The 26,784-nt window shown below is 44.0% G+C and overlaps 1 protein-coding gene across 1 annotated transcript in view; it reads left to right on the top strand.

The window, feature by feature from the left end:
• The first annotated feature begins 815 nt into the window (after positions 1 to 815).
• The window catches only part of LOC103286305 (ectonucleotide pyrophosphatase/phosphodiesterase family member 7-like), a 29,583-nt gene continuing 3,614 nt past the window's right edge, over positions 816 to 26,784 (top strand). The window contains exons 1-3 of the mRNA XM_054714161.1: positions 816 to 1,065; positions 16,470 to 16,615; positions 25,007 to 25,633. Of these exons, the coding sequence (XP_054570136.1) occupies positions 816 to 1,065; positions 16,470 to 16,615; positions 25,007 to 25,633 (1,023 nt within the window). The remainder of the gene's footprint in view (positions 1,066 to 16,469; positions 16,616 to 25,006; positions 25,634 to 26,784) is intronic.

Below are 26,784 nucleotides of genomic sequence, written 5' to 3'. Positions count from 1 at the left end.
TTAAAATGGTAAATTTTATCTTATGTGTATTTTACCACAATGATTTTTTAATCCTTATAGGGAATTTTCAACTAATAACCTTTAAAAAATAATAATGAAATGGGCACTTATGACCATGCTGGCTGTTTTCATAATCATAATGAATGATAATTTATCTTCCCTATCAAAACAGGATCTACTGAGCAAAAGAAAGCACCAATCTAATTTGTTCTCCAAATATTTACCACAGTATAGGAATTAGTATAGGAGTCCAAAATATTTCACACCATTTGATTTTTCTTAAATTTACTTTATTTTATTGTTATGTTTTTGGGTTTTTTTGGTGTGTGTGTGTTTTTTTTTTTTACAGAGAGAACGAGCGAGGGATAGAGAGTTAGAAACATCAATCAGCTGCCTCCTGCACACCCCCTACTGGGGATGTGCCCACAACCAAGGTACATGCCCTTGACCGGAATCGAACCTGGGACCCTTCAGTCAGCAGGCTGACGCTCTATCCACTGAGCCAAACCGGTTAGGGCCATTTGACTTTTCTTATCGAGATAAAATACATACAACATAAAATTTACCATTTTTACCATTTTAAAGTGTACAATTCAGTGGCATTAAGCGTGTCCATGATGTTGTGCAAACATCACCTCTATGCATTTCCAGAACTTTTTCATCATGGAACACGTGCCACACTCCAGGCATTTTGATCCTCAGCAGAGCTGGGGCAGAATTATCAATGTGGACTTTGTTCAACCACAGATAAAAAAGGTAGAAAATGGGAGCGGGCCCAGGAACTCTGCTATGTGTGAGTATAAGGTGCTCACAGTATGACAGGGCTCAGAGTCCTCGGGCTGCTGCTGCCCATCCTACTGGATTGGGCCAGCGGCCACCCCATCTCCGGGAGGAAGAGCTTCAACAAGCTGCTGCTGGTCTCGTTTGACGGCTTCCGCTGGAACTATGACCAGGATGTGGACACCCCCAACATGGACCGCCTGGCCCGGGAGGGAGTGAAGGCCAAGTACCTCACCCCACCCTTCGTGACAATGACCTCCCCATCCCACTTCACCACAATCTCAGGTAAGTTCCTCTCTGCAGCCAGTCTGCAAATGCTAGTGGAAGGTCCGGCATCTGTCATTCCTGAGGGAGAGCCCATTCTGGCTCAGCTTTGGGGAGATGAGGCAGCTCATGCAACTTGGGCTCACTCCCTGGAAGAAGCACCAACTTAGAAGAGTCTGGGATCTCAGACTCTTCTGTTTCTAGAACCCTGTGGGCTACAGAGCCCTGACCTACAGGCAGGATCAGAACTAGGACTGTAGCCTCCTAAGGGACCTCTGCACTCCCAGGTTCACCTTACCCTCCACCCTGACTTTCACACAGTGGCTGGTGATCTTTTTAAAAAGTAAGTCAATAGCCCTAGCCAGTTTGGCTCAGTGGATAGAGCATCGGTCTGTGGACTGCAGGGTCCTGGGTTCAGTTCTAATCATGCCCGGGTTGCAGGCTCGATCCCCGGGGCTTGCAGGAGTCAGCCAATCAATGATGCTCTCTCATCATTGATGTTTCTAGCTCTCTCTCCCTCTCCCTTCCTCTCTAAAATCAATAAAAATATATTTAAAAAAAATAAATAAAAATAAAAAGTAAATCAATAAACAAATTTTATAAAATTAATAAAACCTTAAAGTTTAAAGAATTCAATTAGAGCAGGCAATTTCCCTGCTTAATGTTGGTGAGTTAAAGGGACACCAATTGTCTTCGAGAAAATGCAAATGTCTTTCTGTAGCCCAGAAGGTCCCCACAGCCTGGCCCCTGGTCTCTCCTGGCCTTTCTCATCTCTCTTCCCCTTGAGTGCTTCTGTGCATATCACAAAGGCCTCCTACCTGTGCCTCCACTCAGCCCTACCTGTCTCAGGATCCTTGCCCGTGCTGGTCTCCTCAGCTCATCGGGAGCCTGTAGTCCGCTGGGGCAGACAGACATCAGACAAGCACACACTCTAATAGATCTCATTACAACTTGGAGCGGCACCAGAAAGGAAGAGCAGAGTTTCTCCAGGAGAAGACGGCCAGGGTGAGTGGATTTGTAATTGGAGAGGCAGGAAAGGGTCTCTGAGATGGGGCTGTTGAGCTGCAAGGGAAAGAGACCTCAAGCGACAGGAGGAAGGAAAAGTGTTCCAGCAGAGAGAACAGCATGTGTGGGGTCTCTGTGAGAAGAAGGAACATGGTTGTTCCAGAATCCACATTGCAAAGGACTCCACTATAATAAGAATAACAATAACTCCCGTTTCTCCAACATGGGCTTGATGTTGGGCACTGTACTAGGTGCTTTTCCTTTTTATCTCTAATACAATACTGCAAAGCAGTATTGTCCCATTCCACAGATGAGAAAACTAAAGCTAAAGTCACTGGGCTGGAAGTGAGAAAGGGAGGAGCCAGGCCTGGACCCAGGGTGCCACACAGCACTGGTTCTGCCCAATTCTGAGCTAGGAATCCACAGACCTCTCTCCTGGGGCAGGGAGAGGTGTCTGGCAGCAAGAGCCTCCCCCCTATCCTGAGAGCCATTCCCTGGGAGTCCAAGGACAGCTCAAGGAACCTCTGCATGATATGCAAACTGCTGGCACCATTTTTGGGGGAGAGGGTTTTATCGCTCCCATCAGACTCTCAAAGGAGGCCTCAAATCAGAAACTTAAAAAATAAAGCTGAACATCCACTCAGAGGGAGATTTGCTGAGAGAGATTTTCCTACATGTAAACTCTTCAAGAGGCTCGTCACTTGGGAACTATTAGCACCAGGAAGCAGGAACTAAATAGCCCTTTTCTGGAGAAAGCAAATGCTGCTTCCTGGCGGCTTTAACTTCATTGCACTTAACAAGATCTCCCGCAGACAGATGGGGGGGTCCCTGGACACTGAGAATATGGTGGGCACAAAATATTATAAGGCTCGCCCATGACTTATTTATTCCCAGAGGACTTTGATGAGAAGATATAAACAGTGAGAGCAAATTTTTAAAATTACAAAATCACCGAATTCCTATGTTCCCTGCCAGTGGGGAATGGAAACAGAACAGCTCCAGTGGAGGGTAATTTGGCAACTTCCAACACAATCATGAACGCAGGGACTTTCTTATTTGGCAACAGCACTTGTAGGACTTTATCCATCATATATATACACTGAGTGGCCAGATTATTATGCATTCAGAGATCATAATAATCTGGCCACTCAGTGTATGTGTGTGTGTGTGTGTGTGTGTGTGTGTGTGTGTGTGTGTGTGTGTGTGTGTATATATATATATATTAGAGACCTGATGCACAAAATTCGTGCAAGGGGCTCAGCCCTTGCAGCCGCAGCAGCTGCCTTGGCCCTCGCAGCCCCAGCTTCATCTGGAAGGTCATCCGGAAAGATATCTGGAAGGTCGTTCGGCTGTCCAATCTAATTAGCATATTATGCTTTTATTATTATACTAGAGGCCCGGTGCACGAAATTCGTGCATGGGCAGTGTGTGTCCCTCAGCCCAGCCTGCACCCTCTGCAATCTGGGACCCCTCGTGGGATGTCCGACTGGGATCGGGCCTAAACGGGCAGTCGGACATCCCTCTCACAATCCAGGACTGCTGGCTCTCAACTGCTCACCTGCCTGCCTTCCTGATTGCCCCTAACTGCTTCTGCCTGCCAGCCTGACCACCCCTAACTGCCCTCCCCTGCAGGCCTGGTCACCCCTAACTGCCCTACCCTGCAGGCCTGGTCCCCCCCCCCCCAACTGCTCTTCCCTGCAGGCCTGCGTCCCCCCCCCAACTGCCCTTCCCTGCAGGCCCGGTCACCCCCAACTTCCCTCCTCTACCAGCCTGGTCATCTCTATCTGCCCTCCCCTGCAGGCTTGATCACCCCCAACTGCCCTCCCTTGCAGGCCTGGTCCCTCCCAATTGCCCTCCCCTGCTGGCCATCTTTGTGGCTGCCCTCTTGTGTCCACATGGGGGCAGCCATCTTGTGTGTTGGAGTGATGGTCAATTTGCATATTACTCTTTTATTAGATAGGACTAGAGGCCCAATGACAATCAAAAATATCTCCAGACATTGCCCAGTGCCCAGGGCCTACGTAAAAAACACTGCCTTGAGTGGTTGAGCCCAGGACCTGGCTTCCAAAATGCCCAGCAGGAACCACAATTATCATGACCTTCAATTCTCATAACACTGATATGAGGTCAGGACAGTTACCCTCTTTACAGGTGAGATATCCAAGGCTCATCAAATATACAAATATTCCCTGGGGCAGGAGCAGGATTCGAACTCAGCCCAGAACAGTTCAGACAATGGGTCTTCAATCTCTGCCCCAGTCTGACTATAGCCCTCTGATATCTTTGGTTTAATTAAGCAATCAATCCAAACCCCTCTGAATGTTGCCATCCTCAGAGCTTCCAGGCAATGTGCATATATGCTGAACACATTGTATTAATGAAAGAAAGGCCATCCCAGACCCAGCAAAACCACTGGTATTCATTTTCATGTGGTGGGCTCAAGCTGACCTCTGTCTGACTCCAATGTGGAAAAGAATCATCTGTAATCAGAAAAATAATGGATAAAAATTGGTGCTGCTAGCACTCAAAGACCTCATCAGATTCCAGGGGGTCGGCCTGACACAAACTATGATAAAAGATGCTCTCTTGGCCCAACAACTAATTCATTGGTGTTCTAGGAACACCTCCGGGCAATTTAACACAGGAGAGAGGTGATGATGGGGAACGTTGCTGCACTGCTTCACATCTCAGCTGTGAAGTAGTATGGCACAGCTCCAGCAAGGGCTCAGGTCTGAGAAGCCACATGCCCACCCCTGCTAGCGACCTAGACAGAGTCCAAGGAACCAGAGCCAGGTGTCCCAGGCAGGGAGTAAGGCTGGAGAGGCCATGCCCCAGGCACAGGGCCCAGGAGCAAGCCTCCTAAAACATAGCTGCCCAAATCAGAACCCTAGACTATATCTGGGAAGCAGACCTCCTCATGCTTTGGGGCTGCCAGCTGTGCAGATATCTCAGCCTTTACCAGAGCCAGGATCTCAGGACCCTCATCAGTGTTCCCGGCTGCTGGTGAAGAAGGTCTTCCAGTGTAGAGTGTTTTTACAGTGCTCCCGCCATATGCATTCTTTCATTCGACGACTATTGTTTGAACATCTTCACTGGGCCAGACAATGGGGACAGTGGCAACTAGACACATGTGTCTCTAGGGTCTTGCCATCTTTCCAGGGCTTGTCCCACCACATAGGCTCACATCCCCTGTGCTCCCAGATCCCACAGACCATTTGGGGGACTTGCTTCTGTTTCTCTGTAGTTCAATGAGGGAGAGAGATGAAGAGCTGCTTTCGTAGGGATCTGTCCCCCTCTGCTTCCTTCCTCTGACAGCTCAGGGCATCAGACTGGGGAGCTTTGTTGTTGTTCAGCTGTGTCCCCCAAATCATTCTCTGCACCCTAACTCCCCTATGGCGCCCATAAGGAATCAAGCTTATGACACTCCAAAGCCAGAGGAGTCTCTGCCTTCTACCCTTTCTTGCATGGCGTCCTTTCCTTGAGGCATGAAGGACAGAAGTCCTGGCTGTTTGAAGGAGGGAAAGGCTAAGGGAGAGATAATTTTTTAATGGGTTATTCAAAATATCCCACCTTATCATCTTTCCATTCAAGAAAATCTTTGCATTCTTACAAAGAAGGTGTGTTTTTCCTTCAAGTATCTGCCTCCCAGAACCATCTGCAAGAGGGGGAAGTGGGACCTCTGTCTAGGATCAAGGCTTCCGAGTGCAGCAAGACCTGGCTGTAGGGTGACATTCTCCCTCCAGCTCCCCAAGGCTGAGCACTGGCTGAGCACTGGGTAGGTCTGCATATTCATTGAGCTCCTCCCCACCCTCCTCAGATGAGCCATGACTTCCTCTAAAATGGTTTTCTTCTTCCCACCTTGCTCCATCCCCTTACCCATCCATCTGCCCCACCCATCTATCCTCCCACCCCCAGGCTACACACACACAAAGCAGTGTTTGGCCACAACACCTGAAAGTTCCTTAAGATGTAAAGACGCATTAGTTTTCTTTTTAAAAAAATGTATTTTATTGATTTTTTTTACAGAGAGGAAGGGAGAGGGATAGAGAGTTAGAAACATCAATGGGAGAGAAACATCAATCAGCTGCTTCCTGCACACCTCCTACTGGGGATGTGCCCGCAACCAAGGCACACACCCTTGACCGGAATCGAACCTGGGACCTTTCAGTCCACAGGCCAATGCTCTATCCACTGAGCCAAACCAGTTAGGGCTGCATTAGTTTTCTATGGCTGTATAACACATTACCATGAACTTAGCAGCTTAGAACAATAGCCATTTATTATCTGTTTCCATAGGTCAAGAGTCTGAGCATGACTGAGCTCTGTCCTCTGCTCAGGGTCTCACAAGGCTGCAATCAAGGTATCAGCCAGGCTGGGATCTTCTCCCAAGCTCACATGGTTTTAGAAAGCAGTCATTTCCTTGCAGCTTAGAATTCACAGCAGCTTGCTTCCTCAAGGCCAGCAGGAGAGTGTCTCTCTCCTCGAGACCCTCTTTTAAGAGCTCACCTGATTAGATCAGGCCCATCCCAAATACTTTCCCTTTTGATTAACTCAAAGTGAACTGATTAGGGGCCTCAGTTACATCTGCAAAATCTCTTCAACTTTTCCATGTACTATTGGTTAGAAGCGAGCCACAGGTAACCCCCAGGTGCAAGGAGAGAGATCATAATAATCTGGCCACTCAGTGTATATATATACAAGGTGTGCATATGAGAGGGCAGGAATCTTGGGGCCATCTTGGAATTCTGCTTACCTCAAACAGGTCCTTGATGGGGCTCAGTTTTTGTTTAAAGGCAACAGAAAGCATGGGATAGTTCCCCAGAGTGGAGCTCCAGAAAGCCCCCAGAATTATGGTTTAACTTGAGCCCCAGGGGTCAATGCAGGAGGGACAATGAGTGACCATAGAGGCTGGACTCCCCACATCACAGTGTGTCACCACATCAGTATTAGATGAAGATGAAGATGAATATGGTGATGACTTTGAAGAAGAGAGAGAAGGAGAAGAAGAAGGAGAAAGAGGACTATAAATGCATCACTACAGTCCTCCATGCAATCTGTGGAGTTCTCCCTGTGTCATATGGCCATCTTCTTATTAGGACACCAGTCACTTGAAAAAGAGGTCCATCCCACTCCTCATCTCTGTAATGGCCCTATTTCCACATAAGGCATTCTGAGGTCCAGGGTTTAGGACTGCAAAATATCTTTTTTGAGGAACATAATTCAACTCATAATGGTCATATAACACATAATTCATTGATAACTTCAGATATGGCTACATCCTTAAATTATATCATCAAAATGATCCCCCTCTCTATCCCTCTCCCTCTCCTCTCACTCTTTTTTTTTCCTAAGAGTGAACACAAAGTTCCCAAGATGACTCTCATTGGGCCAATCTGCTTCTCAAAACCAATTGCTATGGCCAAGGGGATGGAATGGTGCTGAACACCCAAGCTGGGACTGCATGCCACAGGTCAGGATGGCAGGTAGCAAGCACCACACAAAGCATATGGACTGTGAGTGGTGGGCTGGTGGGTCCCCAGGAAAAAATCAGGGACTATTATCAGAGGGAGGAACAAGGGAATAAAAACTGGAAGAAATGACAGAAGCCCACGACACCAGCCCAGGCCTGATGGTGCAGGGATGTGGATTTGCAGTCCTGCAACGCAGTACTCAGTCCCAAGAAATCACACCTGTATCTATGGGGCTACTCATGGGGCATGGATTTAGTGATCACATATGCAAAAAACCACCTCCCAGCACTGTCCCTCCATCTCCCTGAACTCTGTCGTAATTCCCCTCAGTTCTCACCAAAATGAAGAGTCATTCTCTGAGGGTTAGCAGCTCATTGTGCTAGTTGAAATCACCCAATTCCCTCTTTCTCTCTCCTGAGAAGCCTGTACTTACTGCTCCATCACTAGTAATGACAACGAACATTTTTGCAATCTCAGTTTTTATTGCAAAATGATTGAGGACCAGTAAGAGTAAGTTATGCTACTGAAACTAAGGAAATTCTGCCAAGCAAATGGTGGGTGGATAGGAAGTCTTATGGAGGCAGCATAAATATATTTTCTCCCCCAAGGAACTGACTGAAATTAAGAAGCTATCACCACTATGTTTCAGACAAAATATATCAACAGCATAAGCCATGATATTATCATTTGACAATTTTAGATCTAGTCAAATGGATATGGCCCCGGGGTGAAAAGGAGCTGCTCCATAACTAGGCTATGGTCACGAATAATAATAGTGAGGTCCTCTTTGTTCAACATTTTCTCCTTCCTTGAAAGGACACTTGATGGTAGCCTCGGGGCCCCTGCTGGCCAGATATTAAGTCTCTCCCAGTTCCAGAACCCTGCCCCAGGGCAACCCCCAAACCAGAGTCACCACTTACAGCCATATAAATAGTGTACAGCCCAATTCTAGGGGGTTGCTTTCATGAATAACATGTGGGTGGTACAAGGCACAGCTTGCACAAATTATCAGTCACTTACATTCCATCCCCAAATCAATTTATAGGAGGTAAAAATTTCCCACAGATGTAATCAGTCATGAGTCCACCTCACCTACATAAGACAGGAGCAAAAGAAGTGTGGTCAAATGTACCTGGATGATCTTTAAGACTAAATCAGAGTTTTTCAACCTCGGCACTATCGAAATTTGGGGCCAGATCATTCTTTGTCTTGAGGGGCTGTTTTGTACATTGTAGAGTACTTACCAGCATCCCTGGCCTCTGCCCACTAGATGCCAGCAGCATCCCTCCCTCAGTTGTGACAACCAAAATTGGCTCCAGATATTGTCAAATGTTTCTTGGGGGGAAAAATCATCACCTAGTTGAGCATCCCTGGACTAGATATATAATATGCAAGTCACATGTAAATCTGAGATTCAAAGGTCACACATATGACATTCTAGCCAATAGGGGAACAGTCTGCAAGAGGTAATGGAGGTAGGAAGAGAGAAAGGAAATTAAATTCCTGCTGCCAGTAACAATACAAGCCCAGCAGATGTTGTTGGAAACCTAGTTAGAAGATATTGTAAACCTTAATCAGATCCCATAGTGCTCCCCCAGCAGGAGCTCCCCGCTAAAAAGTCCTAGAAGTCAACAAAGCCCAAAACACAGGCAAAAAGAGCAAAGAAACCACAGATTGAGACAAAAAGATGCCCCTCCAACACCAGTCATTTCCACAAAGCGAGAAAAAATGAAATCTTGCAAATAAAGACAGCTGGGAAACCAAGGTATCTTGTAACTTTTCATTATGGAAATTTCTGCAGAAAAAGCAAAGAAAATTGCACAATGAACTGTCATGTACCCAGCACCAAGCTGCAAGAAACTGTTCACATTTTGCCAACCTAGTTCCATTGTCCCTACCCAATGCCCTTTTCTTCCTTCCCATCTTCCTTCTCTCCTTCCTTCCTTCCTTCCTTCCTTCCTTCCTTCCTTCCTTCCTTTCTGGAATCTTTTAAAGCAAATGCCAGATTTCATGTCAATGCATCCTAACACATCAATATGCATTTCTAATCTAAGAGTTTGGCTTGGTTTCTACATAACCTCCATGCCATATTTAACAGATTTAACTTGAAGTAACTAGAATTCTTGCAAGTAGAGAAAAGATCTAATTGTCAGCTCAGAATCTTTCCTACCAGTGCTATTCAAATTTGAACTTGTATATGAACCACCTGGGGATCTGGTTAAAATGCAGATTCTGGTTCAGTGGGTGTGGGCTGGGCCCTAAGAATCTATAGTTCTACCAAGCTCCCAGGTGATATTGACACTAAAGGTCCATGGACCACACAAGAGGAAGGATCAGCCCAAAACACCACAACAACCAAGGAAAAAATCATGACTGCTCTGGATTCCAAGGCCTTGAGAGAGAGGAGAGGCTGAAACCACTTGAGACTGACAGCACAAGTGTATTAGTTTTCTGTGGCTGCTGTAACAAAGTACCATAAGCTTGTGACTTAAAGCAACAAAATGTCTAGAGGCCAGAAATCCAAAATCAAGGTGCCAGCAGGGCTGTGCTCTCTCCTGAGGTTCTAGGAGCAAATCCTCCTTGCCTCTTCTGGTGGTTGCCAGCATTCCTTGGCTTGTAGCAGCATCACTCCAGTCTCTGCCTCCCTGGTCACATTGCCTCCACCTGTCTGTATCCTCTCCTCTTCTGCTTCTTTTTTTTTCCCTCTTCTGCTTCTGTAACTTGTCTTTGGATTTAGAGCCCATAAAGGTAATCCAGGATGATCTCCTTATCTCAAGATCCTTAACTTAATCACTTTTACAAAGACCCTGTTTCCAAATAAGTTCACGTCCACCTGTTCTGGGGATAAGAATATGGTCATATCTTTGGAGGGAAAGAGCTTACTATAGCAGTAAGAGAAAAAGTGAAGTGAGGAAAAATGCAGAAGCAAGGACAGGTCCTGTCTCTGTGACAGTGGCTAGTAAGTCAAGCCCAAGATATAACTGTGTGTCAATGGGTTCCCACCGGAACTCAAGGGCAGCTCATCTGCTTCCAGCTTCTTGAAGAGAGAGCATTTCTATTTCTGACAGCAAATTAAAGGAAGAGGCAGGGGTGAGAAAGCCCATTCTCTCCTGGCCTAGTTCCTAAGGAATCCTGCCTCTACCTTAGAGCCAGTCTCAGTCTTATTCAAGGATAAAGTGGTTTATTGATGGCCATAATTAAAAAGCAATGTCAAAAAGAAGCAACGTCAGCATTTCTCATTTGCATTTACACATGAGCAAGAACAGCTTAGTAAAATGGTTGCACTAGGGTTTTGTTTTCTCCATCCAGAGAAGGGCTGCTATTATCTGGTGCTAGCATTGGGGTCAAGCCTCATTTCTAGAGCAGGCGTTGATAAGGTGTTAAATTTCTATTGTGCACTGGGACACCTGTTCTCATTTCAATACATTAGTTATGTTATCAATAAGTGGTGCCCCCCAGTACTAGACTTGGGGTGAATGTGGTTTTGAGATCCCATGTGGGCTGTTTTTCCATGTGGGTTGTGGTTTTGAATGAGCTTGTCTACTCAAAACTGGAGCATTGGGTTGATTTAAGGTGATTGGTTGACTTGATATGGCAGTTGTTCTTCCTTGCTGATTTCATACTAACTGGTTAATAAGGTATTTTCCTCTTTGGTTTTGGGAATGTGAACTTAATGAAACACTGGACTTCACAAAAAAGAAGGAAAATTTATAGCTTATATGGTTGATTTAGTAAATGTCACATAGTAGGTCTTCAAATTATTAAGTAAGTAAATGCATGAAAGTATGTCAATGCCCAAATGGACTATGTACAAATACAGCGTGCCCCCAAAAAAATGTGTTCACATTTTGAATAAGTATAAAGGCATCGTTTATTCAAGTACATTTCATTTTCAAAATTTAAAGTGTCTATAAATTTTTTTGAAACACCCTATATATATACTAATTATACCTGATATATACTAATATATACTGTTACACCTGAAAATTAGTAGTCAGAAGCTGAGGAAATGTTGGGAGAGGGTGGATCTTATTGAGTTATTAAATTATAGCATAGTTTATTTTAATCCCACTAAAGTATTTTTTGCCAAATGGACTTTGGGCTAAATCAAGTTCTGCTTTCTATTTGTTCAGATTATACCTAGCCATCTGCAAATTGGGCAGGGGAGTGGGAGGGAGTTTATTCTATTAAATTCAACAAACATCTGTTGAATGCCTAGTACGGGTAAAGCCCTATGCTTTGTGCCAGGGAGATACCAAAATTAATGAGGCACTGTCCTATTCTCAGCCTTGTCAGAGAAAAATGATTATAAGAAACAGAAATCCATTCACGCTAGCTCAAGGGGAAGGACCGCACTGCACGGCTCTAATAAGCAAACTCATGGATCTGAGAACCAAATTAAAGGCAATTAGAGAAGGAAAACTTCCTCTTTCTGGCTCTCAGCCCCATGGACTTTATCTCTGCTTCTCTCACTCGTAGCCATCTTTCTCTTTTCACTCATGGTCAACCACTGGCTGATTAGCTACTGTGTCTCTTGGTTCAAGTCTTGAGAAAGAGAGAATTGGGCTTCAGGTCAACCAATTGAATATAGGGAGGAGACGTCACATGGTACAAATATGGTGCCTAGACCCGCCTTTCAGCAGTATATGTGACTAGGGGGATTGTGGGCACTGCAGGCACCCCAGAACATATTTTTTCTGTTTTTAACTCTCTCCCCTATCCCGTAGCTGTAAATACCATGAGACAATCTAGGATAGTACTTGGCTCAAAAATATTTGAAAAAGAGAAGGAGAAAGGAAAAGTTAGACCAAACTCTGGACTTCATGGTTTCCTAAATTCACTCTGCGAGTTTGAGAAATAAATGTCAGTTCCTGAGAACCAACAGCAAAACATGTTCTATCTGGGTTTGTTCCCAGACCTGAAATGCTCGGCTGGGTGAATTTACCCACACCTTGCCGTAACTGATATGGTGTGGGAGTCTGCATTGTACCCTGATTAAAGCAAAATTAGCTAACAGCAGGAATCTCATTCACGAGGATAGCTCATCCTACTTCCTAAACTGCATAATTACCTGCATCACCAGACATTGAAATGACACGGATGACAAATTCTCCATATGACACAGCCAAAAAGGCCCTTGGAAATCGTTATCCTGGCTTATTTTACAAAAAGGGAAACTGAGACTCAGAGTGAGCACGAGGACCACAGGAGCCAAGACGAACCCTCTCCTCCAGTCCAGGCCCCCTTGTGCAGCATCATACAGCAGTGAGGGCAGCACCCCTAACTCAAGTGAAACCTGCTCCTTTGCACAACCAGGCACAACCCACAGGGTACCCTTCACGTAGTTTTTCCAGCCAGGTCCCTGGTTGTCTCCAGAGTAGAAAATGAAATTAAAGTACAATGTGAATGCTGGTCCCTATAGCTGTTTGTTTCTCAGCTTTTCTTCTCCTCTGTCATGTTTCGCCCACATTCCAGAACTGGCCCTTGGCCGGGATAAAGAGGCTCAAGCATCAGGAAGAAAGAATCAAAGGGGCAGTGGCAACCTCTGCTGGATCATTAGTGGTCCCCAGCTGCTGGATGGATTTAGAACATTCCTTTAAGTGTCAGGGTGGAAATAACCCAAATATCACAGAGATGGTTCTCTTTGTGCAATTACTGAGACTAGCCACACCACAGAATGAAAGGGTCATGCTCCCTGAGCTCATTTTAGCTTAGTTGTTTGAAACTTGGGTAACATCGCTTTAAGGGGGAAATGGATTATATGATTGGTTCCCAGGCTAGTCTACTTAACTGAAATTATAATTGACCTCTGGATCCCAGGGCATGCAAACAGCATCCGTAAGGTATAGCAGGGGGAAGTTTCTTTATCCATGGCATCCTTTGCTTTCTCCCACTCCTTCTCCCAATTCCTCCCAGTGACTCTGGACCCCCAAGCTTTCCCAGGTACTGGAATGAGCCAGGTTTTGATGGCTGCCTGCCCTCCCCCTGGTTCCTCAGTAATGGGACATCTGCTAGAATTAATGCATGTATGTTAATGACTAATACACATGTGTGAATGACTAACAGTCCCTGAACCAGTGGTTCTGCCGTTGTCAGTGGGCACTAAAACCACCTGGGGAGCTTGTTAAACGCAGACTCCCAGACCCCATGCCAAAAGTGAGGATTCAGCAAGGGTTAGAATGGAGACCAGGGAATCTGGGGGGGGGGGTGTTTTTTAATATATTTTTATTGATTTCAGAGAGAAAGGGAGGGAGAGAGGGAAAAAGAGAGAGAGGGACTCAAACAGATATCTGTACATGAATGTTCATAGAAGCATTATTCACAGTAGACAAAAAATGAAAATAACCCAGATGTCCATCAACTGATGGATAAAAATATACTGGTCTTTCCAGACATAGAATATTATTCAGCCATAAAAAAGGAATGAAGTACAAAAACATACTACAGGACGGATGAACCTGGAAAACATTGTGTTCAGTAAAAGAAACCAGGCACAAAAAGCCAATATTGTATGATTTCGTTTCTATGAAGTGTCCAGAATAGACAAACCCATAGAGACAGAAAGTAAATCAGTGGCCAACAGGGGGCAAGGGGATGGAAGAATGTTAATATATACAAGGTCTCCTTTTGGGGTGATGAAAATATCTTAGAACTAGAGAGAGGTGATTATTTCACAACACTATGCGCAAAATGCCACTGAATTTGTATACTTTAAAATGTTAATGCTTATCAATGGGCAAGGAGATATCTGATTGGTGGTGTTGCTCATATCAATCAGGGGCAAAGCAGATGAACAGTCCTTAGTTCATCCTAGCTTGATCCCTGTATTGGTGGCCAGAGCTGTTTGAAGCCTGAGGCACATAAAGTTATAATTCCTAGGTCTTGGAGGGGAAAAGATCAGAAACACTGGTCTCATAATAAGTAGATTATTAATATTAACTGAGGCTTAGGAGGGGATGTAGTTTTAAAGTTTGTGGAGATGTTGTGATTACTCTAGTAACTTCTAGATAACAGTAAGTAGGTAGTTCTAGCATAACTCCATTAAGAGTGAACATGTCACCTAACAGTTTTTGTGGCAATTGTGCAATAAGACATGGATATATGTCATTCTGCACATAAAAACTGGATGCTATGAGAATAATAAGTGGGTCACTATTGGCTTTCAGAAAATTGGGTGGGGGTCTAGTATGGCAATATTGGGATTATTTCAGAAGGCAGTTACTGTGAATCATGTATTCTCAGGAGCCAGAAAGTGTTCAAATCCTGACTCTCTGCCATTTAACTGTCAGTGTGGTCTTAGAGGCATTTAACCTGCCTGTTTCTCGCCTGAAAAGTGAGTTTTAATGATAGTGCATGTGAGTTGTTGGAAAAAAAATAAAACATGAAGAGCACTTAAAATGGGGCCTGGCACAGTTTGTAGCTAATAATGTATATGAGCATTTATCTTTTTCTGGGTTCAGGGAAAAAAAAGATTTAAATAAATAAATAAAATGTTAATGGTTAATTTTAAATTATGTAAATGTTACCTGAATAAAATAACAAAAACTCATTGGTAATAACCAAACCTCCAAGGTTCAAAGCCTGGTTCTGCTGCATGACCTAAAGCAAACTCAGTGCCTCAGTTTCCTATAAAGGAAGAAATCTCTAAAGGGGACTATAGAAATACCCGTTTGCAGGCCTATTAGAATTACATGAAGTAATGTCCCAAAGGACTTGGAAGAGATGATGCATAGCATGGTACATGTGTGCCATGATTTCATTACACAAACCCTACCCTATTACATAGGCAAACCACGGCCAGCATGGGTAGGGGCTTGTTCAAGTTCGCACAGCAAGTTCAGAAGTCATGTCGGAGTGGCACCCAGCTCTGGGTGCTCTTCCTCTGCCAACAGTCTAATTGGATCCCTGACCAAGAATTTTGACACTCCAAGACCCCAACCCCTGGCAGCAGCACTGATTCTTTCCAGTGTGGCTGGCTGGCTGGCCTACATACCAGGCAGAAACAACTATTTAAAGCTTTATAGCAACAATTCTTTTTGCATTTCCCAGGTGAAAGCCTTGGCCACCTGAGGGGAATTTTGGCCTGGTGGTGACTGAGCTTTTCCCTTCCCTGTTCCCATGACCATGAATGTCCTGCCTGCCTTTGTTTACCTTGGACATAAGAGAAATCCTCACTAACTTGTTAAGTCAGTAGGGTCATCCAGGGTCTTTCTCTTCCAGGAAACAGGGATTAGTAGGAGCTCAGTTCTCCCCTTACACTGCTCCCTATGTGCACTGCCCTTTTCCCTGGTTCAGTGTAAGATCACAGGGATTTTTCAGACTCGGTTCAATTCCTGTGTCTTCAGGAACAATCTAGCTTACTCACATTCCCCAGCATCCACCTTCCTCCCTCAAGTAGAGAGAAATAAGTCTACACCTATCCACATCTAGCAATCCTTCCTGATTCCATTGGTTCCCTCGAACAGCATAGCCCATGGAAATCCTAGGAGAAACCCTGGGAGGTTTGTTAAGAATCGGGCTGACTGGATGTTCAATATTGAATCAGATCATCACAAGCAGAAGATAAGAAAAATAATCCCACCGGAAGTGTCCAAATCCTTTTGGGTGCAGAAATAACCCAAGGAACCTGGCCTCCCTGTGCCCTGCCTTCCTTGTTTCTTCATCATCTCCCACAGCCAATGCCAGCTTCCCCCTGGGCTGTGAGGTCTGTTCCTGAGAGCAGATCCAATCTAGCATGAGTGAGATGTGATGAGTCCTTCCTTTGTGGCTACCAATGTTTGCACTTCCAGAAAAACAAGTCTGAAGCCCCTGGGTGGCCACCTGGAGCCATAGTCCACCAAAAGATGTAGGCCAACCAGAAGGGTGCTGGGGGAGGTGGTCTTAAGATCACATAATACCCATAGCACCATCCATTCATAGAACTTATACCTTCCCTCCTTTATCCCCAAGGTCGCTGGATTGAAGATCATGGAGTCATACATAACATGATGTTTAACACTGAGACAGGATGGAAGTACTCCTTCAAGACCACACAGAACAAGACTGAGTGGTGGGACAATGGCGTTCTCCCCCTCTGGATCACAGCCCAGAGACAGGTACAGTCAGAAACCCTAGGCTGGCTTGCAGGGATGTTGCCTCTCATTCTAAAGCATGTGGGATGGAGATTAGAAGCTGTGTGACCTTGGGCAAGTGACTTAGCCTCTCTAAACATGTGTTTCCCTAAATGTGTAGTTAGGGATCATGATGGTGTGCTTATTTAATAGATTTGAGGTAAGGATTAAATGAGATACGTGTGAAAGGGAGTGGGCACAGAGGAAATGCTCACATAATATTTTTAGCTATTATGGATGAACAAGTCAGGACATAGACTGGCTTAATCATGATTGTACCTCCAGGGCTCTTCATAGGGTCTGGACCCAGCAGCTCTTTAATAAATATCTGTTTGTACACTTCCTCAGACTTAGGCATAAAAGCCCTTGGGAATGAAGTTGACCATTTAATGCATCTTCAGACCATGAAAAGCTCTTATGAGAACATTCACTTGAAAGGATTCCAACAGCCATTTATTATTGCTTTGAAAAAGCAGAAATCAGAGCTGTGTATTCAACTCCAGCCCGAAAACCTGTTGCCAGTTTGCATTTTGTCAATGAGCTTGCAGTCGTCACTGTAGAATAGGATCTCTTTCTTCTTCCACATGACACCAGCCATTGCTCCAAATCTATCCTGGGTACCAGGGCTGCATCTCTGTGCTCCAAGCACACACTAAGCATGTCACATGGCAAGGTGGTGTGATGTAGCAGCTCAGAATGCAGTTTGTGGACTCAGACTCCTGTAGCAGGATATCAGCTACCTCCACCCTCTCCAGCTGCACGAGCTTGGGCAATGACTTCCTCTCTGTGTTTGAGTTGCCCCATATGTAAAATAAAGATTGTCCCTGCTTCATAGGGTCATTGGGGGGATTAACTGAGATAATGCCTGTAAGACACTTAGATCTAAATGCTCAAAAACTGTCAGTCATGCTTATGAATGGAGGCTAAATCATTTTAGCACTTACTCAGCTGGTCACTACAGCTCTAGGTCAGAACTACCCAATGGAACATTCCATGATAATGGACATGTTCTACTGCACACAGTCCAATATGGAAGCCACTAGGCGTACGTGGTTATTGAGCCCTTGAAATGTGGCTAGTGAGGTTAAGGAACTGAATTTTGCTACCTGTGGATTCCTCTAGTATTTTTATGGTTTCCCGTCTTATGTTTAAGTCCTGTATCCATTTTGAGTTTATTTTTGTGTATGGCGTAAGTTGGTGATCAAGCTTCATTTTTTTGCATGTATCTGTCCAATTTTCCCAACACCATTTATTGAAGAGACTGTCTTGACTCCAGTGTATGTTCATGCCTCCTTTGTCAAATATTAATTGAGCATAGTGGTTTGGGTCAATATCTGGATTCTCTATTCTGTTCCACTGATCTATATGTCTGTTCTTGTGCCAGTACCAGGCTGTTTTGAGAACAGTGGCTTTGTAATACAGCTTGAAATCTGGTATTGAGATCCCTCCTACTTTATTCTTCTTTCGCAGGATTGCTGTGGCTATTCGGGGTCTTTTTTTATTCCAGATCAATCAGAAAGGATATATGCACCCCTATGTTCATAGCAGCACAATTCACCATAGCTAAGATTTGGAAACAGCCTAGGTGCCCGTCAGCAGATGACTGGATCAGAAAACTGTGGTACATCTACACAATGGAATACTATGCTGCCATAAAAAAGAAGGAATTCTCATCATTTGCAGCAACCTGGATGGAATTGGAGAACATTATGCTAAGTGAAATAAGCCAGTCAATGAAAGAAAAATACCACATGATCCCACTCATTTAGGGATAGTAAAGATCAGTATAAAGTGACGAACAAAAAGATAGATACAGAGACAGTAAAGCATCAAACAGACTTTCAAATTACAGGGGGAAAGTTAGGGAGAGGTGGGGGAGTTATGAAATCAAATGAAGGACTTGTATGCATGCATATAAGCATAAACAATGGACGCAAAACTCTGGGGGGGGGGAGGGCATGTGTGGGTGTGGGGTGGGGGGGGTAATGGTAAGATATGTACACATATAATACCTCAATAAAAAATATTAAAAAAAAATAAAAATAAAAAAAAAAAAAAGAAAGTAGAGTACAGTGAAAAAAAAAAAAAAAAGGAACTGAATTTTAATTGTATTTAAGTTTAATTAATTTCTATTTAAATCTAAATACATGTAGCTAGGGGCTGCCATAATGGACAATTCTCTAGAATAATCACAGGGGGTGGCCAATAATCCTATCCTACTTCAGGTTCATTTTTTCCCTAGCTGTTGGGCCTTAGTTCCTCCTTCTTCTGTCACATTTTTAAACTTTAAGAAATAGATCACACAAATAAATTCTGTCCTCCCAAGAAAATCATGCTCATAACACTATGAGCCAGGCACTGATTTAAGTGCTTTACATATATTAATGTATAACAACTCTGAGGCGGGTGCTATGATTATACCCATTTAACAATTGAGTAAATTGAGGCACAGAGCAGTGCCAAACTTCTCAAAGTCACAAAGCCAGTAAGAGGCAGGACTGAAATTTAAACTCAACCCTGGGTTCGGCAACTCTTAACACTTAACCATGACATATTACTTCTGTGGCCAAAACATTTAGCCATGGATTTCGTAATAAATCTTCTATTTGCCTAGCTGCTAGGGAGGTCTGGACAGTCTTCTTTAATTCACTATTCAAAACCCAGGGCCTCTCTAGTCTCTTGCCATGGTATTTGTTCACTGGCATGGGGCCTCTGGTAGCATTCTCCTTTTCTGTTATTTTTCTTATTCACGGTTCGTGTCTCATTGCCATTTATTTGCAGAACTTTGTTTCCTTCTGCTCAATTCATCATCAGAGTGTTCTTCCTCTTTGCTGAATTCATAAGTGGTTATGCAAAAAGAGGATCTGGTGCAGGGCCAGGCAACTGACAACACGCCACTTGTTTGGCAAGTGAATGTCCAATTGGTATATCTCGTTCTGCCACTGGCAGCTCCTGCCACGGGACAGGGCCATCAGCCAGCTCCCTGAGAGCCTGACAGAAAAGCCGCCGCAATCAGATCAAACCAGTGGCCCCGAGCCAGCACCCCAGCAGCAGCACTCCAGCTGGCCCCAAACACCGTTCAGGGGCACATCTGTGTTTCCAGGCAGGGCTGGAGGAAGGGGGCCTACCCTGTATCCATCACTGGTAAAATCCATCCTTCTCCCAAGTCTCCTCCTGGTGAGCTTTGTGGAGATTGATACATGAACCTTTAATATGACTAAAATGTTCTCCTCAGTGACACTAAAGCTGCCTGAATCCATCAAGATGCGTGAGAATGGACATGCCTTGGTAGATGATGCCTAAAAGATGGGATTTCTGACCACCTGTGTGTCCATTACTCAAGCCCACAAGTACACCCACATTCCAGCAGGACTTCACTAACGGTCAGGGTACAAACTGAGAGGCTCCATTTGGAACCTCGGATTTTTTATGAGCACCCCCAATAACTGAACTTGATCAATGACCAAGGTACTTCACCTCATTCACAAGTCCTAATTCTCAGAGAAAGGCAGGCAGCCATGACTGTAAGACCTAGGAAAACCATAGGATATGCTTCCCCTCTCTCCAGAAAAGCTATAGAGCGTATTAAGCAGTGCGACAGCAGAGCATGAACTGAGTGAGATCGGCATGGTGCCATGAGTCTGTAACAGGACCACAGTAGGCGAGCACTAGGAGGGGTTTTGGGGAGAGAGTGGGAGGGCAGCTATGGTTCTTGGTTCTCAGTGTAAGCCAAATCTCCTAGACAATCGCTTCCAAACTTAGAAGAGCTGTGAGCAGGATCTGCCTTGAATAGCAAGGTAATGCATCCCAATATTGGCCCAAACTGTGTCTTTATTATGCATCATAAAGGCTCTAAGAATAACAATCTTTCCTCCAAAGGGTGGGAGGGAGAAAACAGAATCTTGAACGTAGAGCTGCCTTCTGTTTAGTGGCTCCTCCTGAGCACAGAAAGGCAATGAAAATGCCCAGAACCAATTCCGACTTCTGAATTTTAAATACATGGAGTCCATCTCTTCCCACTCAATCATTCCCTCAAATCAGTAAGGAACTCGTTTCCCTAAGCCACACATACTCCCCACCAAAGCGCAGGGACCGTCATAAAATGTGTGCCTTGTGACATTAGTTATGTCACGTAAGAGAAGAGACAAGACAAAATGCAAAACCAAACTGAAACTTTTCCTCTAATTATTGGTTCTGAAGAGTTTGGTGAATCTGTACAAAACCCAACAGTCAGGATATCCCTGTAGGAAGTACCAACTCTTGTTTTTAAAAAGTAATAGCCACATCGATGCAACACTACACTAAGGGAGAATAATGAACCTAATAAAACTAGCGATTTTCCAATTGCTATTGCTACTAGAAACACTGATTATGCTAATTAAAGGGTAGAATAGTAAATACAAACTCTTTTGCATCCAATTAAGTGCTCAGATTATTTCTCAGAAGTATTTGTTGAAAATAGCACTTTTTATTATCATGGGTCCCAAATAAACAGAGTCGTGTGTGTGTGTGTGTGTGTGTGTGTGTGTGTGTGTGTGTACATGCACACTCACACACATTTCTCTCTGGAGCTCATTTCACAGAGCAGCAAAACTCCTAAAATTCCTATGGGACCAAGTGAGAAAAATCAGTTTCCTAAGACTACAGCTTGGAATATCTTTAAAGAAGGTGTGTGTTGAAAATACAGCACACAAAAATAATTCAATTTCAAGATGGGAACAACTGAGATTTAACATGCAAACATCAGGAATTCAACTGGATATGCAGGGCTGCCTAAGTCCCTGGGAATTTCAATGTCAATTATTCTAAATAATAAAACAGCTGGTCAAACTACATTCTACAAAATGTTAGAAGTGTCATCCTTCCAGTCAATTCCATACTTCAGAGCAAAGTCAATTTATATGTAAGTTAAACAAAGCACCGTCACTAAAAACTGAGAATTATGTCGATTGCCAATCAGAAATGCAATAAATAAATATTAGAGGATTTGCAAGTTAAATCAACCATAGAAATTCTATTATCAGAAAGAAAATGTGTTACCTATGGAGGTTACAAATAAGATGCTAGAACCCAAAAGAGAAAGAGTTTCTGTAATGATTTCCATAAGTTAATCAGAAGAGATGATTCATGCATTCATTCAGCATGCATTTAATCAACAGTTAGCACTTACTCTGAGCCAGGCCTGTTCTGGGTCCCAGGGAAAGTGTGGTCAATAAGAAAGACATGGTCCCTGGTCTCCTTGAGCTCACATTCTAGAGGAGAGAAATAGACAATAAATAAGTAAACAAATTAAGATAGTTTCAGATTGGGGAAAGCACTTTAGAGAAAATAAAACTGGGTCATTTTCTAATAGAAAATGAATGCTGAAGGGTAGAGGGAATAATATTTCACCTATAGCTATGGATAGCAGAGCTCCTGAAGCCTTGCAAAGTAGTTACTATTAAGAATCTTAGGTCAAGTTTCCTAAAAGCAGAGCCTGAGGCAGGAATTCAGTGCGGTAATGCATTGAGGGAGAGGTGTCAAGAAATGGGAGTAAGGAAAACTGACAGGCCAGGGGAAAGAGTTAAGTGAGATGTGGTCCCCGCTGGAGACCAACTTCAGCCTGACCCCATGGGGAGCTCTGGAACATGAACTGAACCCCAATGTTATCCCACCTGGAGGCCAGGGAATTTGTCTTTTGTCCTCCCGTCAATCACTGGCCACAGGCAGCTGGGGGTGGAGGAGACACCTTCCCAGATGAGACAGGACTTGGCTACTTGGTTGAGGGTAATTTTCTAGATAGTGAGGCAGCTGAGAGTCTCACAGAAGTGGGTGTGGGTGCATTGGTCCAGTAAGGGGATCTGGGTGGGGCACCAATAGCAACCCCTACAACTTCCAAATTGCTCTCCTACTTCTCAAACGTACATGGGAAGTTTTGGCATTACTCTTGGTTGTACTTTTCTGCTCATTTGTTGACAAAATAGCCACAACCTAGGGGCCATTATCCCAAAATTCTTTCCTAGTCATTTATTCTCCATATCATCAACATAGTCACACCATCACCATCCCTTGGTTCCACTGAAACCAATGAACTTCAGAGTGTTTTTCAGAGCATCCAAATCGTGGGTGATACAAGGAGTATCACAAAACAGCCCCCAAGATAATAGTTTAGCAGAGATGAAGAAAAGCACTTGCTCCCCAAATAATAAGGCTATTCATTCACTGAACCAAAAATCTATTGAGTATCTACTATGTGCCTGTTCCTGGTTGAGGAGCTGCTTTGCAAAAGCAGACCTACTTAGTGAGATGTGTCCACCTCATTGCATACAGAACATTATTTTCTTTTCCTAACTATTTTACCAAGCTTTGTCCAAAACCACCTTTCTGTTGGGGAGCAGATCACTTAAGAATATTTTCATGCCCTGGCCAGGTAGCTTAGCTGGTTAGAGCATCATCCTGATATGCCAAGGTAGCAGGTTTGATGCCCAGCGAGGACACGTACAAGAATCAACCAATGAATGCATAAATAAGTAGAACAACAAATTGATGTATTTCTCTCTCTCTCAATTTAATTTTTTAAAAAGAATATTTTCATGACTTTGTGGTCACCTGTTTTGTTAAAACAGCCCCATTTCTGAAGAATCAGCTCTGCTCATGGTAGAACCTTCATCTCAAATCCAAGTCAAAACTCTCCTTCCCAGATGCCCCCTACCCTCTCCATAGACCCTGTGGTGGTCCCAGCAGCCTGGAGTAGGAGCATGGCCTGTGCTCTACTCTTTCAGATACATAGACACCCTTCCCTGGTTTACTCTCTGGAGACAAGAAAAGGAAGAAACATATAGGCTCCTCCCATGAAAGATTGTAGGGAAGCCATGACCCTTTTCCTGTTCACTGTAATTTGCTGCTCTACCTAGTTGCCTGTGGTCTCACATAGAGGGGTGAAGGTAACCAGGCCTCACCAACAAGAGTCTCAGTGTCAAGCAGCAACCCAGGCCTCTCTGGGGCCTTGCAAGACTCAGCCACATTTCATAGCTGACCCACCCTATTCCTCTGTTGTAAATAACTCGATGCCCTATCCTACAGTCATTCCTGCCACTACTGAAGTCCTCAATCTCACATTCTCTCTGCAGTCCCCAACCCTGTGATGTACAGGCACATCCCAGAAACACCTTCAGTACCCTGCAGGAGACAGAAACTAGAGGGAATAATTGTTGCCCCCTCTTTACCTGACCATGCTACCTTGCCCAATGCTCTCTGTCCCTCTCCAGGAAAAATAGAAACTAAGCTCATTAGCTTACTAATGTGCTCTACATGCATTTAGTCCTCACAACTACCCCATGAAGTGGCATAATCATCTCCATTTTACAAACGTGGAAACTGAGGTGGAGAACATGAGTAACATGCATCCAAGTGGTGGGAAAGACTATCACCAGGAAATCCAGCATCAGAACACACTTTTAACTGCCATCCTGTTCTGTCTCTGAGCAAGTCGTCAGGCCCAGTGGTTGAGCAAACTGCACAGCGAACAAGATAGTCTCCCCTTCTTGCAAATACCCCCAAATTTTATAAGCATTAGATATGGGAACCAGTAGGGTAGCTTCTCCCTTCTCCAACAGCCCCAGAGGAAGTCCCATGATTGTATCTCATTAGCTTGGACATGGGCCCAAGGCTGAACCAACTACAGTGACCAGAGGATGCAGTGTCCTCTAGCCAAGCTAAAGCCTCAGCCTACATCTGGAGCCAGATGTGGAGCCAACACATCCCGAACCTGGCATGAAGCAAGGGCAGAGAGGAGAGTCTCCAGAGAAAGTCAGGGACTCCGAACCAGTAGACAGGGGAGTGGACGCTGGGCAAGCAAACATATTAACTGTCCACTGCACACACTGGGGAAGACCTGTGGTGGCTTGTTATATTTGGAGGCAAAGAGTGCCTACTATGTGCCAAAACATGATGTCCAACATTTTACCTTAAAATTAATTGGCTCAAACCTCATAAAAATTCCATCAACTTTTTGGCATTTTACATGTAGAAACACTGAAACATAAGAGATTAAACAACTCCCTATCACCAACTTAGAGCCATTTTTCCTCCATTCTAAGAAATTTTTTTTTTTTTGCCATCTCTGAAGTTAAGAGTACATCTTCCAATCCCTGGTGTGTCGTGTTTTAATTGACAGCATTGCTTTTCTTATCAGTGCATAAAATAATGGCATGTCTTTCAACTAATGGAGTTTTAGATTCAATGAGCTCGTAGTGAAGCCAAGAATGAAATCCACCCCCATCTGACTCCAAAGCCCATGTGGTTCCTAAACCTCTGGATGAGGGTAGGGATGTTGATCAGTTGGGCTTTGCTTGTTATGAGAAATGGCCTGATGGAATTTTCTTCTTGTGCTTGCAGGGGAGGAAGACGGCGTCATTCCACTATCCCGGGGGAGGTGCTAAATACAAGGGTGAAGCCGTCCAGAGGTCCCTGGTGGAGTCTTACACTCACCCAGATAGCAATGAGACAGAATGGAGGGAGAACATTGATATTGTCATGAACTGGTTCACTAAGGAAGACTTTGACTTTGTGACTCTGTACTATGGAGAGCCAGATAACGTGGGACATCGATTCGGGCCTGAGACAGAAAACAGAAGGGTAATGATTCAGCAAATTGACAGAACCATCGGGTACCTGGTGGAAGCCATTGAGAGGCACAGCTTGACTGAGCACCTCAATGTCATCATCACATCAGACCACGGCATGACTACAGTAAAAAAGAAGCCCAATGTCACTGAGATCCTCTTGACCAACTACATCAAGTACAGAGACTTAGTCAAGTTTGATATTGTGGACTATGGAGGCTTTGGGATGATCCTGCCCAAACCAGGGCAAGAGGAAGCCCTTTACCAAGCGCTGAAGAATGCACATCCACACCTCCATGTCTATAAGAAAGAGGAATTTCCAAAACGCTTCCACTTTGCTAAGCATGAGCGGGTCCTGCCAATCCTGCTATATGCGGACTCTGGTTACAACATCAATGGGGTGAGTTGATTTTTAAATGAATAAAGTCATCTTGGATCTGGGAGAGAGCCACTAGGGAGGGACAGTTCTGGAAAATATCAAAACATAAGTGCATGCACAGTGAGTGGTAACCCGCTGTTTTCTATGTGTTCCCCACCCCCACACCCCACATCCCATCCAATCACCCCTGCCTCACATCACTATTATCCAATAATAATGACAAACACCCTGACCAAAGCTAATTGTCCAGCACTGTGCTAAAAACTTATCATCAGTTAGTTCATGTCTATCTAAAGATAGAAGCTCTTATCTCCCTCATTTTAATAAGGGAGAAACCAGAGCTAAAGAGGAATGATTTGGGATTAGAAGTATAAGGCTGAAGTCTGAACCCAAGCCTGTGTGTTTGATTATTATACACAGATCACCAGGAAATTCACCAAAAAACTACCTCCTGGTTCCCCTTGGTACATATCAAAAAGAAAAGAAAAGAAATCCTGTTCACACAAAAATGTGTATACTATGCTCACAGCAGCATTATTAACAATAAGCAAAAAGTGAAAACAACCCAAATGCCTATCAACTGATGAATGGATAAACAAAATATGCTATATCCATACAGTGGAATATTGTGTAGCCATTAAAAGGAACAAAGAACTGATACATGCTACAACTCAAATGAATCTTGAAAACATTATGCCCCGTTAAATACAAAGGACCACATATTGTATGATTCCATTTAAATGAAATATCCAGAACAGGCAAATCTATAGAGACAGAATATAAGATTGGTGGTTGTCTAGGGCCAGAGGTGGAGAGGACTTGGGGACAAATGGGGAGTGACTACAGAAGGCCACAGGGTTTATTTTTGGGATGACGGAAATCTTCTAAGCTGGTTGTGATAATAGTTGCACAGCTCTGTGCATACACTAAAAATCATTGAATTGTACACTTTAAATGGGCAAATTGTATGGTATGTAAATTTTATCTCAACACAAATTTTATTAGACTTAAATAAGCAAAATCAATGCTAATTGTGAGACATAAGTGAAATGGTCTGGTTTTTCTTAACTACCAACCAATAATTCATGTCAGAACAAAGTTGAGGTGATATTTAAATATCACATAACAGAAGACCATCTCAGGTATAGCTTGACAAATCCCTTTCTAAGGCT

Source organism: Eptesicus fuscus, chromosome 4 (genome assembly GCF_027574615.1).
Source record: "Eptesicus fuscus isolate TK198812 chromosome 4, DD_ASM_mEF_20220401, whole genome shotgun sequence".
In the NCBI taxonomy this organism is placed as follows: domain Eukaryota; kingdom Metazoa; phylum Chordata; class Mammalia; order Chiroptera; family Vespertilionidae; genus Eptesicus; species Eptesicus fuscus.
The sequence above is the reverse complement of the archived record's forward strand: the minus strand, read 5'-3'. Positions and strand labels throughout refer to the sequence as shown.